This window comes from Myotis myotis, unplaced genomic scaffold (genome assembly GCF_014108235.1).
Source record: "Myotis myotis isolate mMyoMyo1 unplaced genomic scaffold, mMyoMyo1.p scaffold_m19_p_34, whole genome shotgun sequence".
Taxonomy (NCBI): domain Eukaryota; kingdom Metazoa; phylum Chordata; class Mammalia; order Chiroptera; family Vespertilionidae; genus Myotis; species Myotis myotis.
In genome coordinates, this window is record NW_023416340.1 from 2081233 (window position 1) to 2095124 (window position 13892).

At 56.1% G+C, this 13892-nt stretch overlaps 1 protein-coding gene across 1 annotated transcript; it reads left to right on the forward strand.

The window, feature by feature from the left end:
* The first annotated feature begins 1802 nt into the window (after nt 1-1802).
* Nucleotides 1803-2249, forward strand: NANOS2 (nanos C2HC-type zinc finger 2). The gene has a single exon (XM_036302860.1). The coding sequence runs from the start codon at nt 1803-1805 to the stop codon at nt 2247-2249; it is 447 nt and encodes a 148-aa protein (XP_036158753.1).
* Nucleotides 2250-13892: the final 11643 nt, after the last annotated feature.

Genomic DNA, 13892 nt, shown 5'->3' on the forward strand with positions numbered 1-13892 from the left:
TGTTCGTGCCCAGCGGCATCATGGGTAGAGCGCTGGGGAGGCTCTAGAACCGGTTCCTTGTGATGAGGACCACTGGCACCCTGATTCCAAGCATAGATGGGGGGGGGACACTGTCGCCCTCCCGGGTCCACAGGCAGGGCTGCTCCACCACGCAGGCCTACAGCCCAGGTGCTCGAAGGCCGGCCGTACTGATAGTTCACTTAAAGGAAATCAGCCCGCGCCCTAGCTGGTGTGGCTCAATGGATAGAGCGTCGGCCTGCGGACTGAAGGGACCCAGGTTTGATTCCGGTCAAGACCACATGCCCGGGTTGCAGGCTCGATCCCCAATAGGGGGCGTGCAGGAGGCAGCCGCTCAATGATCCTCTCATCATTGATGTTTCTTTTTTCTTTTTTTTTAAATATATTTTATTGATTTTTTACAAAGAGGAAGGGAGAGAGATAGAGAGCCAGAAACATCGATGAGAGAGAAACATCGATCAGCTGCCTCCTGCACATCTCCCACTGGGAATGTGCCCGCAACCAAGGCACATGCCCTTGACCGGAATCGAACCCGGGACCCCTCAGTCCGCAGGCAGATGCTCTATCCACTGAGTCAAACTGGTTTCAGCTCATCATTGATGTTTCTATCTCTCTTTCTCTCTCCCTTACTCTCTGAAATCAATAAAAATGTAAAAAAAAAAAAGACTGGACATGGTTGTGATATTTAAAAAAAAGAAAGAAAGGAAATCAGCCCGGCCAGCGTGGCTCAGTGACCTATGAACCCGGTCATGGTTCGATTCCCGGTCAGGGCACATGCCCAGGTTCGGAATTCCATCCCCAGGGGGGCTTGCAGAAGGCAGCTGATCAATGATTATCTCTCCTCACTGAAATTTCTGTCCCTCTCTCCCGCTCCCTTCCTCTCTGAAATCAATAAAAAGATATTTTAAAAATAAAAATAAATAAAGGAAATCATATCACCCATTTGTACTTAAGCACCATCCTCACTGCACAGCTGAATGTTTGCGACTAAGTTCTATGTCGGATATAATCTGCTGCAAACAAAACCGGGCACAGAGAATAAAACACACACACACACACACACACACACACACACACGGAAAAAACCCCTGAACACGGCAGTGTGCCCTCAATAAATAGTTACTAAGTGGCTTCTAGTTCAGGACATAAGACGTGAGGTTTTAATTTATTCAAGAAAGGTAGGGGAGCACTTGCTTCGGAGTCCCACAAACCTGGGTCAGAGCCCAGCTCTGCCACTGGCAGGCTACGTGCCTCTGGGCCCATGAGTCTCCCTCTCTGAGCTTCAAATGTTTGCCCGTCAAATGGGGGCATAACTGTGCCCCCACGTGGAGCTGCTGTGAGGGTGAAATCATATCGTGTAGCAACTGTGAGGCGGTGCCCAGCTTGGAGTCAGGGGCGGGACTGTTATTAGGGATGACTCTGGAGCACGTGGAGGAAGCCAGGAGGGGGTGAGGGACATTTGCTCCATCGAATGGACACGGGAACAGAGGCCCAGGGAGGGGAAGGGCGTTCCCAGAGGCCACAGAGCAGCTTAGAGGCAGAGCAAGAACCAGAGACCAGGGCAACGGCCTCCTTCCCGATCTCCGCGGGGGGCTAGTCAGACAGGAGTCATGGGCAGGGAGTGGGCCCTTTAAATCCTAAGCTCCACCTTTGTTTGGAAGGGTCTTTGGGGGAGTATAAAAGGGGGTGCAGTTCTCCTCTGCTCCAGAAAACCACCCACTGCTCCTGCCACCAGCCCCCAGCCCAGCCTCTCTCCGGCCACCCAGCCTCGCCACCCGGGCGCCATGCAGCTGCCACCCTTCGACATGTGGAAGGACTACTTCAACCTCAGCCAGGTGGTGTGGGCACTGGTCCAGAGTCAGGGGCAAAGGCCCGAGGCCCAGGACATGAGGGAGCCAAGACCCCAGCCCCAGCTGGAGCCGGAGCCGGAGCCGGAGCCGGGGCCGGGGCCGGGGCCGGGGCAGGGAGGGTCGGGGGCCAGCGGAGGCCCGGCCACCCTGTGCAACTTCTGTAAGCACAACGGGGAGTCCCGCCACGTCTACGCCTCGCACCAGCTGAAGACCCCGGAGGGTGAGGTGGTGTGTCCCATCCTGCGGCACTACGTCTGTCCCCTGTGCGGGGCCACCGGCGGCCAGGCCCACACGCTCAAGTACTGCCCGCTCAACGGTGGCCAGCAGTCTCTCTACCGCCGCAGTGGGCGCAACTCGGCTGGCCGCAAGGTCAAGCGCTGAGGACCGTGAGGTGCCCCCACCCCTGCACCCCTAACCATCCTGGTTAAGTCCCCACGACGTTCCTGGACCCTCCCCAGACTCACCCGGCCCTTTGGAACTGCTGGTCCCCAGAACTCCAGCCCTGATGGATCCTGAGACAAGGGTGGCTGCCGGGGAGCCAGGCCGGCCCAGCCCCTGGGGCCGCTCAGCCTGTGGGTTCTGTCCTGCGGGCGCCTGTGGGTTCTTGGTGCAGCAGGACCTCTGCCCCTTGGACCACACCGCCCGATGGCTCCTTTTGGGCCACAGCTCATGGATCTTTAGGGGACACCAGCTCTGTCCCTCTGACTTCTCAGCCCCAGCCCCGGGCTCCATTCCTTGTGGAGTCCTTGGGTCCTGGGACCCACAGGGCCCGCGGTGCTCTCCCAGGCCAGCCGTCACAACTTGCAGAGTGCACAAGACTGGCTTGGACCCGCGGCCCGAGAACTTCAAGATGGGACTGAGACTTCAGGCCAGCCTGGCCCACCGTCCTCAGCACCTGCAGACCCGGGTTCATTGTGAACCACAGGGAGGGCGCCCTCCTGCCCTCCAGCCCCCCATCAGCGCGTCCATCAGGAGCTGGGGGAGGGGGGGGGCCCACTGCAGGACCCCATGTCTGGGAGTGGAGAGCCTTGAGGTGAGCTGACACCCTCCAACTCCCCCCTGACCGGGTCCCCCCTCCCCCCAGGCTGTTGGCTGTTCGTTTCGCTGCTTTACTGAGCTCTGCCCTCAACGCAAACCACTGAGGTCCTCTCCCCCAGCCGGAGGGCGTGGGCCGGGCGCGGGCAGACAGACTGCGTGGGCCGGCCTCTCGCCGCCACCTCCCGCCGCCCCCACCGAATCACAGTCTGCTTTAAGGTCGGGTTTGTTGTTTTGCTTTCCCTCCCGGTGCTAACAGTGAAGTCAACAACGTGCCGGCTGGGAATGGCAGTTGCCTAGCGTTTATGTTAAGGGGCGAATCCGAGCCCCGGTCAGGTTTTAAGTTGTTTTGGCGCACGGCGGGGCCCACGTGTTGCCCGCTGGTTAATAAAGCGCGTTGCCGGTTGCCTTTGAAATCGCTGTGTCTGTTTGTGTCTTCTCGCCTGCCCCCTCCCCCCAGTCCCCGCTGGTGGGGGAGGGGGACCCGCGTTTGCCCGGGAGGCGGAGCAGGAGGGGGTCCCCTGGTATGTCCGCCACACCGGTCTCCTGGGGACTGGCCCTCCCGGCCCAGCTTCCACCGTGACCCCCCGGCTCCTTCTTCTGGCTCTTTCCAGGGGTCCCCCTCCTGCCCTGCTAGACCACAGGTCTTCAAGGACCAACTTTATGGTTATTCTTAAACTTTGGGTGCCAGACCCCATAGTAGAGGTGATGAAAAAGTATGGTCCTGCCCTGACCGGTTTGGCTCAGTGGATAGAGCGTCAGCCTGCAGACTGAAGGGTCCCAGGTTCGATTCCGGTCAAGGGCGTGTACCTTGGTTGCGGGCACATCCCCAGTAGAGGGTGTGCAGGAGGCAGCTGGTCGATGTTTCTAACTCTCTATCCCTCTCCTTTCTTCTCTGTAAAAAATCAATAAAATATATATTTTTTAAAAGTATGGTGCCCAGGGAAACACACATATGCACAAAACGCTGCATATAATGTCAGAGGTTCTTTTATTCCATTGGTCCACAAACATTTATTGTGCATCCACTTTGTGGCAGTTACTGGTCGAGGCATGGGCGGGTACAGCAGTGAGCAAAGCAGGCAAGACCCCTGCCCTCAGGGAGCTGACACTCGAGTGGGGAAGGGAGTTGCCTGACCATCAATAAAGACACAATGTCAGGAGTGACGGAAAAGAAGGCAGGCAAAGGCATGGAGGTGAAGGAGAGGCTGTTACGTATGTGGTGGTCAGGGAAGGCCTCTCGGTGGAGGTGCCATCTGAGCAGAGTCCAAATGAAATGAGAAAAGCAGAGAGTATTGCCCTAGCCGGTTTGCTCAGTGGTTAGAGCGTCAGCCTGCAGACTGAAGGGTCCCGGGTTCGATTCCGGATTGTGGGCTCGATCCCCAGTGGGCGGCATGCAGGAGGCAGCCGATCCATGGTTCTCTCTCATCCTTGATGTTCCTATCTCTCTCTCCCTCTCTCTCTCAGAAATCAATGTAAAAAACATATTTTTTTAAAAAAACGAAAAGCAGAGAATATCTGGGGGGAGGGCATCCCAGGCAAAGGGGACAGCAAGTTCAAAGGCCCTGAGGTGGAACTGAACCCGGCCAGCTGAGTGAGAGGTGAAATCACAGAGGCTCACCCTGGTGAGTCTGGCCTTCACTGTGCACCGTCAGACGCAGAAATCCTCCCCGGCTCCCCTCACACACACCAGTCACACAGAGCGCCAAAGACCCAGTGAGGCCCTCCGCTCACTGGTCCTTTCCCAGAAACGCAGCTCTGCCCATGACAGAGACCCCCGAGGTAAGCCAAACAGAACTGCAGTGTGCAGCTGTGGTAGTGTGGGGTGCCCTGGAGGAAGCAGGGGGGAGTGGGTGCTGCATCAGGTAGCAAGCTGATGGCCTCTCCAGTGGGGTGACAGGAGCGTTTGCTAGTTTAATAAAGGCCCCAAGTGTGACAGAGTGTGGGCAGCAGTCACAGAGAGCAAGCAGCCAGGACGGGCCGGGTGGAGGGGTGCGGTGAGACCTGCAGGAGGGAGGGCGGAGGGTGCTGAGGGCGATCTGGGGTGTGGGTGACATGAAGTGCCTGGGGCACAAGGGGAAGCGCCCGGGAGGCTTCTGGACACCAGGTCCTGGTTCAGCAGAGAGAGCTAGAGAGAAACAATTAGTAGTCGCCAGGTTTGGGTGTGTGTGTGTGTGTGTGTGTGTGTGTGTGTGTGTGTGTGTGTGTGTGTTAATGAATTAAGCCATTTATTTGACAGAGAATTAAGTGGCAGGGTGGCTGGAGGAGCTGCGGACACCGCAGGGGCTGAGGGCATCATCTAGCCTGACCTTGATCTCCCCCAGCATCTCGCACCTGCACTGCTCCACGCGCCCAGGCCGTTGGCTCCCTCCCTGCCACCTCTCAGGAGCTCCACCTGATTTAGGCCCAACTCCCCACTCAGCCCAGACTCTCCGGGAGCCACAGCACCCTGGCTGCCTCCCTGGACACCCAGGGGACGGGAGACGCCTAGGCGACACCAGGTGGCTTGCCCTGGTTCCCGCTGGGGACATGGGTCAGTTAGGATATGGCGACTATAAGGCGCTCAGTCGGAGCTATGGGGCGAATGTTGTCCTCCCCCAAAAGGTATGTCCTACCCCTCAGCGCATCAGAGTGTGGCCTCACGTGGAGACGCCATCGGTTAAGATGAGGTCATACTGGGATAGGGTGCGCGCTTATCCACCCTCACTGGTGTCCTTCGGAGAAGGGGGAGAGGCACACAGAGGGGAGGCAGAGCCGGAGATCAGAGTGATGCTGCCACCAGCTAGGGGAGGCCCGGGGCTGCCAGAGGCTGGAAGAGGCCACGAAGGATCCTCCGCTAGAGCCTTCCAGGGAGTGCGGCCCCGCCTACAGCCTGGATTCCAGCTCTGGCCTCCAGACTGTGAGGAGATGCATGCATGTCTGCTGCTTAAGCCACCCAGCGTGCGGTGTTGTTATGGCAGCCCTGGGAAAGGACACGCTGGGCATCCAGGATGTCGCGGCGCCTCAGGAGTCTGGGCCGAGGGACGGATTTGGGCCTAAATCAGCCTGGAGCTGATGAGGAGGCTGAGCAGGGAGCCAGGGAGCCAGGGAGCCGGGGCAGAGGTGAGTGGATGGGGCGGTGCAGGTGTCCGTGAGCGGAGAGAGGATGCAGGGGGGCTGCTCAGACTCCAGCACCGCCCCCCTCCCCCTCGGGTCCCTACCATGAACCAGGGACTAGGGAGCCAGGGGGATGGAGAGAGCACTAGGCAGCCTCCGGGACCCAGGGCAGGCAGACAAGGGACAGAATGGGCTTGGAGGGCACCACAGACTTCTTTCTGCTCGCGGGCCTCGAGCGCCCACCCTGGGTGTTCTAGAACAGAACAGGGAGAGCGACAGAGGCTGGACGTCATGCAGAGAAGCAAATGCTTAAGAGTGAACCCCTCCCCCCTCCCTCCAGCCCAGAGGATAAGGGGGGGGGGGGGCAGTTCTCCACCCACATAGAGCCGTGGGAGAAAAATTAGGTCCATAGCCCTGTCCGGTTTGGCTGAGTGGGTAGAGCACCGGCCTGCAGGCTGGAGGGACCCGGGTTCAATTCTGGTCAAGGGCACAGGCCCGGGTTGTGGGCTCCATCCCCAGTGTGGGGCGTGCAGGAGGCAGCTGGTCAATGATTCTCTCTCATCATTGATGTTTCTCTCTCCCTTCTCTTCCTCTCTGAAGTCAATAAAAATATTTTTTTTAAAAAAGGAAACAAGAAAAATTAGGTCCCTTAAAGATGGCCCTAGAACCCCACAGAGTTCCATTGTGCCCTGAAGTGTACACGCCAAAGGTGGGATTCCTGAACCTCACCTTCCCCCGCTCTGCCCACCATCCCCCTCCCCCTCAGGTCAGGGTGCCCACCGTCTCCCCTCCCCCTCAGGTCAGGGTGCCCACCATCCCCCTCCCCCTCAGGTCAGGGTGCCCACCATCCCACCTCCCCCTCAGGTCAGGGTGCCCACCATCTCCCCTCCCCCTCAGGTCAGGGTGCCCACCATCTCCCCTCCCCCCCAGGTCAGGGTGCCCACCATCTCCCCTCCCCCTCAGGTCAGGGTGCCCACCATCCCACCTCCCCCTCAGGTCAGGGTGCCCACCATCTCCCCTCCCCCTCAGGTCAGGGTGCCCACCATCCCACCTCCCCCTCAGGTCAGGGTGCCCACCATCTCCCCTCCCCCTCAGGTCAGGGTGCCCACCATCTCCCCTCCCCCGCAGGTCAGGGTGCCCACCATCTCCCCTCCCCCTCAGGTCAGGGTGCCCACCATTTCCCCTCCCCCTCAGGTCAGGGTGCCCACCATCTCCCCTCCCCCTCAGGTCAGGGTGCCCACCATCTCCCCTCCCCGCTCTGGTCAGGTGCCTATTATCTCGTGAGACTCCGAAATTGAATTTGTGCTCCTGTTAGGGTCCAGGGGTCTAGTGTGTTGTGACTGTCGGTTAAAGCTGATGTCCGAGCCCTAACCGGTTTGGCTCAGTGGATAGAGCGTCGGCCTGCGGACTCAAGGGTCCCGGGTTCGATTCCGGTCAAGGGCATGTACCTGGGTTGCGGGCACATACTCAGTGGGGGGGGGGGGGGGTGCCGGAGGCAGCTGATCGATGTTTCTCTCTCATCGATGTTTCTAACTCTCTATCCCTCGCCCTTCCTCTCTTTGAGAAATCAATAAAATATATTTAAAAAAAAAAAAAAAGAGCTGATGTCCAAGGCTGGCCAGAATCTGGGCCACGCTGGAGAATTTTATGCAAATGGAAAGGTAGCTCCACTAACTAAAGTCCCTGTTTTTGATCTGTTGACCATGCTGAGATCTCTCTTAGGTTTAGCGTCCTGTTTCTTTGTGTCTTTCACTCTGTCCCTTTCCTCTCCTTCCTTCCTCCCCCTCCCCCACAGTCATTCTGACAAATGCAAACCTTCCTCACAGACTCCACTCTCATCACAGACAACCGCCTAAGGAATCCCCGCTTGGACGCCTCATCATGTCCAGAAGGGAAGGCACACACCCAGAGGACACCCTGTCAGCGCCCCCCTCAACGTACTGACCACACCCAGATTCTGACCACGCCACCCGGCCCCCAACTCCTCTCACCAGGACTGTGGCAGTCACCTCCTCACCCGTCTCCCTGCTTCTTCCGTTCTTGACCTCCTGGGCTCCAGGGCCTGTAGTACACGTTCCACCCCCAACAAAAGTGACCCCGCTAAAACACAAGTCAGGTCACATCCCTCCTCCGCACGGGGCCCTCCTGCCGTCTGCCTCACTCAGAGTAGAAGCCGAAGTCCTCACCGGGGCCTCTCTCTGAACCTCTCCTCTCACTCCCTTCTCGCTGTTCCAGGAATGCTTCCAGGACATACCTGCCTGAGGGCCTTTGCACACACCCTGCCCCTCCTGGGATCACTCTTGTCCCAGATTCCCACTGGTGGTGGCTTGCCCCCTCACCTCCCGCCGTTCTTTGGTCAGATATCACCTCCTCTGTGAGGCCTTCGCATCCTCACGCTGCTGATCCCTCCTGCCTGCTCTACCTTCCTTTCCCCCTTAACCACCAGCGAACATGCTATGTGGTTTCATTACTGATTGTGTCTACGGTTGCGATGGTCAGTTTGATGTGTCCACTCGGTGAGGCTACTGTCCCCCCAGCTAGTCAAACACTAACCCCACTGCTGCAACGCAGGTGTTTTATGGATGCAATTAAAGTCGATACTTGGTTGACTTTATATTTTTTTAAAAATATATTTGTATTGATTTCAGAGAGGAAGGGAAAGGGAGAGAGAGACAGAAACATCAATGATGAGAGAGAATCATTGATCGGCTGCCTCCTGCACGCCCCCTAATAGGGACTGAGCCACAACCCGGGCATGTGCCCTTGACTGGAATCGAGCCCTGGACCCTTCAGTCCAAAGGCCGATGCTCTGTCCACTGAGCCACTCCAGCCAGGGCCTCGGTGGACTTTAAGTAAGGGAGCTCAGCCTAGATAATCCAGGTGGCCTGGTTTAATGGTTTGAAAAGTCTAAAGAACAAATTTCCTCTCCTAGATCCAGTTCCTTTCACTTCTTATTGCAGCCCACAACAAGGAGTTCACATCACGATCTAACACACGCATGTGCGCACACACACACACACACACACACACCTCTGAAACCAAGGTTCACAAAAGAGTACTCTTGCCGAAACCGGTTTGGCTCAGTGGATAGAGCATCGGACTGCGGACTGAAAGGTCCCAGGTTCGATTCCGGTCAAGGTCATGTACCTGGGTTGCGGGCACATCCCCAGTGGGGGATGTGCAGGAGGCAGCTGATCAATGTTTCTCTCTCATCGATGTTTCTAACTCTCTCTATCTCTCTCCCTTCCTCTCTGTGAAAAATCAATAAAATATATTTAAAAAAAGAAAAAAAAAGTACTCTTAGTAATAATAACAAAATAGTTATTACATGCCAGGCCCTGCTCAAATGCTTTCTACATATGGACCCAGTTAACATTCTAACACCCCATGAGGGAGACACTAGGGCTAATCCCCATTTCACAGACAGGAAAGCCAAGGGCCAGACAGGCTAAGCAACCTGTCCCAGGTTACACAGCAAGTAAGTGGGGAAACTGGAAACCAGACAGCCTGACTCCAGAACTGAGCAATTGCCACGATCCTAGGATGTGTCTTAAAAACCTCTGAGCTCAGTGGATAGAGCGTCGGCCTACGGACTGAGGGGTCCCAGGTTCGATTCCAGTCAAGGGCATGTACCTTGGTTATGGGCACATCCCCAGTAGGGGGTGTGCAGGAGGCAGCTGATCGATGTTTCTCTCTCATCGATGTTTCTAACTCTCTATCCCTCTCCCTTCCTCTCTGTGAAAAACCAATAAAATATATTTAAAAAAAAAAAACAAACTCTGAAAATACACAACTGAAGCAAAAGGCCCTCAAAGCAATACTTAGAATGCCCTCCGACAATTTCCTACTCTGCTGTTACTGTGTTTGTTTGCCTGCGACCCACTAAATGTATTTCTGGACCACTAATGGGTCAGGACCCACAGTTAGTTAGGAAAACAGGCCTTAGGACACTTTCCCTAACTCATCCCCATTCCAGGGGCCTTGCCCTTTGACCTCCTGCATCCTGTTCAACACCCCCACACCTACACAAGTCTAGGCCTCACCTCTGCCAGTGGCTCCCTGGCTCCAGGCCTGACTTAGACGCAAATCGTCCCTCAGCCCACACTTCCCTGGCACCAGCGGCATCCTGGGTGCCTCGCCAGATGCCCAGCGTATTCCTTTCCGAGAGCTCCCATAGCAAACTGGGTGCCTAAAACAGCAGAAATGGCCCTGGCCGGCTGGCTAGGTTGGTTAGAGTGTCGTCCTGTCACCGAAAGGTTGTGGGTTAAGGCACATACCTAGGTTGTGGGTTCCATGTGTGGAAGGCGCTGATCAATGTTTCACTTCCTCTCTCTCTCTCTCTCTCTCTCCCCCCTCTCTCTCTCTCTGATCTACAAAAACATATCCTCAGATGAGGATTAAAAAAATTAATAGAAATGCACGCTCTCACAGTTCTGGAGGCCAGAAATCTGAAATCAAGCTGTTGGCCGGGTCACACTCCCCCCGAAGACTCTAGGGGAGGGTCCGTCCTCGCCTCTTCCAGCCTCTGGCAGCCCCTGGCCTTCCCTGGCTTCCGATCTCGGTCTTTCCTCTGCGTCTCTCTCCTCTTCTTATAAGGGCTCCAGTATGCCGTCATTTTCACGAATTACGTCTCCAATAATCTATTTCCAAATAAGATTATATTCTGAAGTACTGAGGGGTAGGATTTCAATATCTCTTTTTCTGGGGGAGGGGAGGAGAGGGTACAAAACTCAGTGAATGTCATCTACTGAACACTTCATGCTCACCATGTCCTATCTGACCCTATGTCCCCAACTGGGTCCTGGGCCAGAGAACTGGGTGTCACCTACACATCTCCCTGCTCCCCAGCCTGACAGGCTCTGCACTCTACATTCCGCCTTCCAAATGCTTCCCAATTAATTTCTACCTTTCCCACCATCTCTGCCCTGGCCCAGTATCCCCACCCCTTCCTTGTCCCTGCTCTAGATTTCCCTCTTGACTCTGCCCAAAAGACTTGCCCCCTCCCATCCAGCCTGCACACAATGGCCAGGGCGACACCTTCCTGAAGCACACGGCAGGCCCTTGCTTCCTGGCTCAGGCCCACTGCCTTAACACTGCCCGTAAGACCCTGCATGGGCCACCCTGACTGCTGGACCCGGTCCCCTCATGGGGCCCATGTGGGGCCTCATATAAACCCAGCCCTGGGGACAGTCAGCTTGCCACCCAGTCTGCACCTGCACCCACTCGGAAAAATACAGCCAGAGCAAGACACGCGGCCACAGCGACGCATCTCATTTCAGTTTAATAGCCAGTAACCTCAAGGGGTTGGGTCTATGTGTCTACCTCTCCCCGGCCACTCACTCACTATCTCATGATTTCCCCTCTCTCTCCAACCTCAGCACCTCCCTCCACCTTGACGCTGCTTCCTAATTTACCGAGACAACGCCAGGAAGGAGAAGAGAACGTTCACATTTCCTGACACCTCGTGTTGCTACCTGCCCGCCTTCCTGCCCATATGCCCCTCCTCCCCCGTCACTGTGGCAGAACAGCGATGCCCCTTGGACCACCCTCCCCTGGGGCCCTGGAACCCACCCACCGTGCTGACCCAAGGACAGGGCTCCAGCAAACCTCCCCTTTCCCCTCTGCAGCATCCATCTCCCCTCTTCTAGATCGTTCTCATTGGCACATGACATAGTTACATCTACCATCTGAAATAAACCTTCCAAGATCCCATTCCCCCTTCAGATACCACCGCATTTCTGTGCTGCAAAGAATCATCTACACTGGCTCTCTCCAAACCCTCTCTTGAACCCACCTAATCAAGCTGCAGACCCCCCCCCCACTGCCCCCAAAAATGGCTCTTTTCTAGATGACCGGTGACGTCCATCTTGCTCGCTCTAGTGGCCAGTTCTCAGTCTGCATCAGACTCCGCTTCTAGCAAGCATTTGGCATCCACGACCCTTCCCTCCTTCTGGATTTGCACCCTTCACTTGGCCTCCAGGGCATCACATTGCCAGGTTCTCCTCTGTCTTCCCTGATTGCTCCTCCCTCAGCCTCCTCTGCTGACCCCAGCCCTCTCCTGGAGTGCCCCCGCCTCAGGCCTGGACTTCTCTTCTATCTACAACGGCGCCCTGGTGGACCTCTCCCAGCCTTAGGGACTTACAGGTCACTTACTCACTGACAACTCCTCAATTTCTGCCTCAAGACTGAAGCTCTTCCCCTGGAGTCCAGACTCAAATATCCAACTGCCTACCTGACATTTGTACTTGGGAGACTAATGGGCATCTCAAGTTGAGGCAAACTTGAACTCCCGATCCACTTGCAGCTCTGCCCATTGCTTCTGGCAGCTGCATCCGTCCTGTTACTCGGGCCAAAGACACTGGAGTCACCCTCGACTTCTGTCTCTCACTTCCCTATGCAATTCCATTTCACCTCACCTTCCCCGCTGCCACCCTGGTTGGAGCCACCATCACCTGAACCACTGCAGTGGCCTCCTCGCTGGGCTCCCAGCTTCCATCCTGGCTCCCTGAAAGCAGGTCCCCAGAGGAATCTTACTAAGTCCTTCCCCAGTGCAGGGCCCTCCCCTGGCTCTCATCTCATACAGGGTAAAGGCCGAAGTGCTTGCAGTGACCCACAAGACCCTGCACCATCTGGCTCCCCACCCTGCCCGCCCCTGGCTCCCTCCATCCCCATTGGCCTCCTAGATGTTCCTGTAACACAACAGGCAAAGTCCTGGCCCGGGCTGCACTTGCTCCCTCACCTGCTTCACCTCTCTACTTAAATGTCACCTCTCTGCTTAAAGGAGGCCTCTCCTAGCCACCTTATTTTAAAATCACACACACATACACACACACACACACTCACACACACACACACACACACCATACTCCCCAACCCTTTTCCCTTACATTTTTAAAAAAATATATTTCTTTATTAATTTCAGAGAGGAAGGGAGTGGGAGAGAGAGAGAGAAACATCAATGATGAGAATCATTGATCGGCTGCCTGGTCCAGCACGTCCCCTACTGGGGATCGAGCCCACAACCCAGGCATGTGCCCTTGGCCAGAATCGAACCTGGGACCCTTCAGTCTGCAGGCCAATGCTCTATCCACTGAGCCAAACCGGCTAGGGCCCCTTCCATTTTCTTCATAATACTTATCACCTTCTCACTTATTTGTCTATTTATTTTGCCAGTTGTCTGATTCTCCCAAGTGAAGAGTGAGCACCATGAAGGTATAGGTTTTTGTCTTTTGTATTCACTGCACCTGGAACTGTATAGACGTTCAATAAATATTTGTTGAACAGATGAAGCACCGTTGGTTGATGACCTTGAAGTCTCCTGCGGGTTACTAAATTACAAATATTTCGGCCCGCCTTGCATCCTGCCTTCCAGCTCACCCAACCGGTCTTCTAGATTCATTCCTGCTTCCACGCGTTTGCTTAAAGTCATGCCCGCGCCAGGATCACCCTCCCTACCGAGGAGGCTCTCACTCAGGTCTCCCTCCCTTACCTCGAGAAGTAAATGTGTAGATGGTGGGGGGGAACGCCAGGCATGGATGGAAGGTTTATGCGTTGCCATAGTTACTGCGCCCGCCCGGAACAACACATTCCCAGGGTGCCCCGCCCCTACGGGTAATAGGTGGTTAGCAGATCCCGAGCAGTCCCGCGCTGGGGCGAGTATAAGGAGGCGACAACCCGGTTTTACTACGACGCCCCCCGCCCCATCCGCTTTCACTCCACCCACGCAGTTGTCATGGAAACAAAGCGCATCCCTCCAGCGCCGTCTCCCTCCCTTTTCTGCTAGAGAAAAAAACATATGCATAGATATGGAGCTGGGTGGGCTGAGAGTCCAAACGGCGGGGACGCCGCTCGGTCCCCGCGCTCTCTCCCTGATCTCTCCTGCCTCCTGCAAGG

What these genes read in the sequence shown, in the direction of transcription:
- NANOS2 (XM_036302860.1), top strand. Translation starts at nt 1,803, where the DNA reads ATGCAGCTGCCACCCTTCGACATGTGGAAGGACTACTTCAACCTCAGC.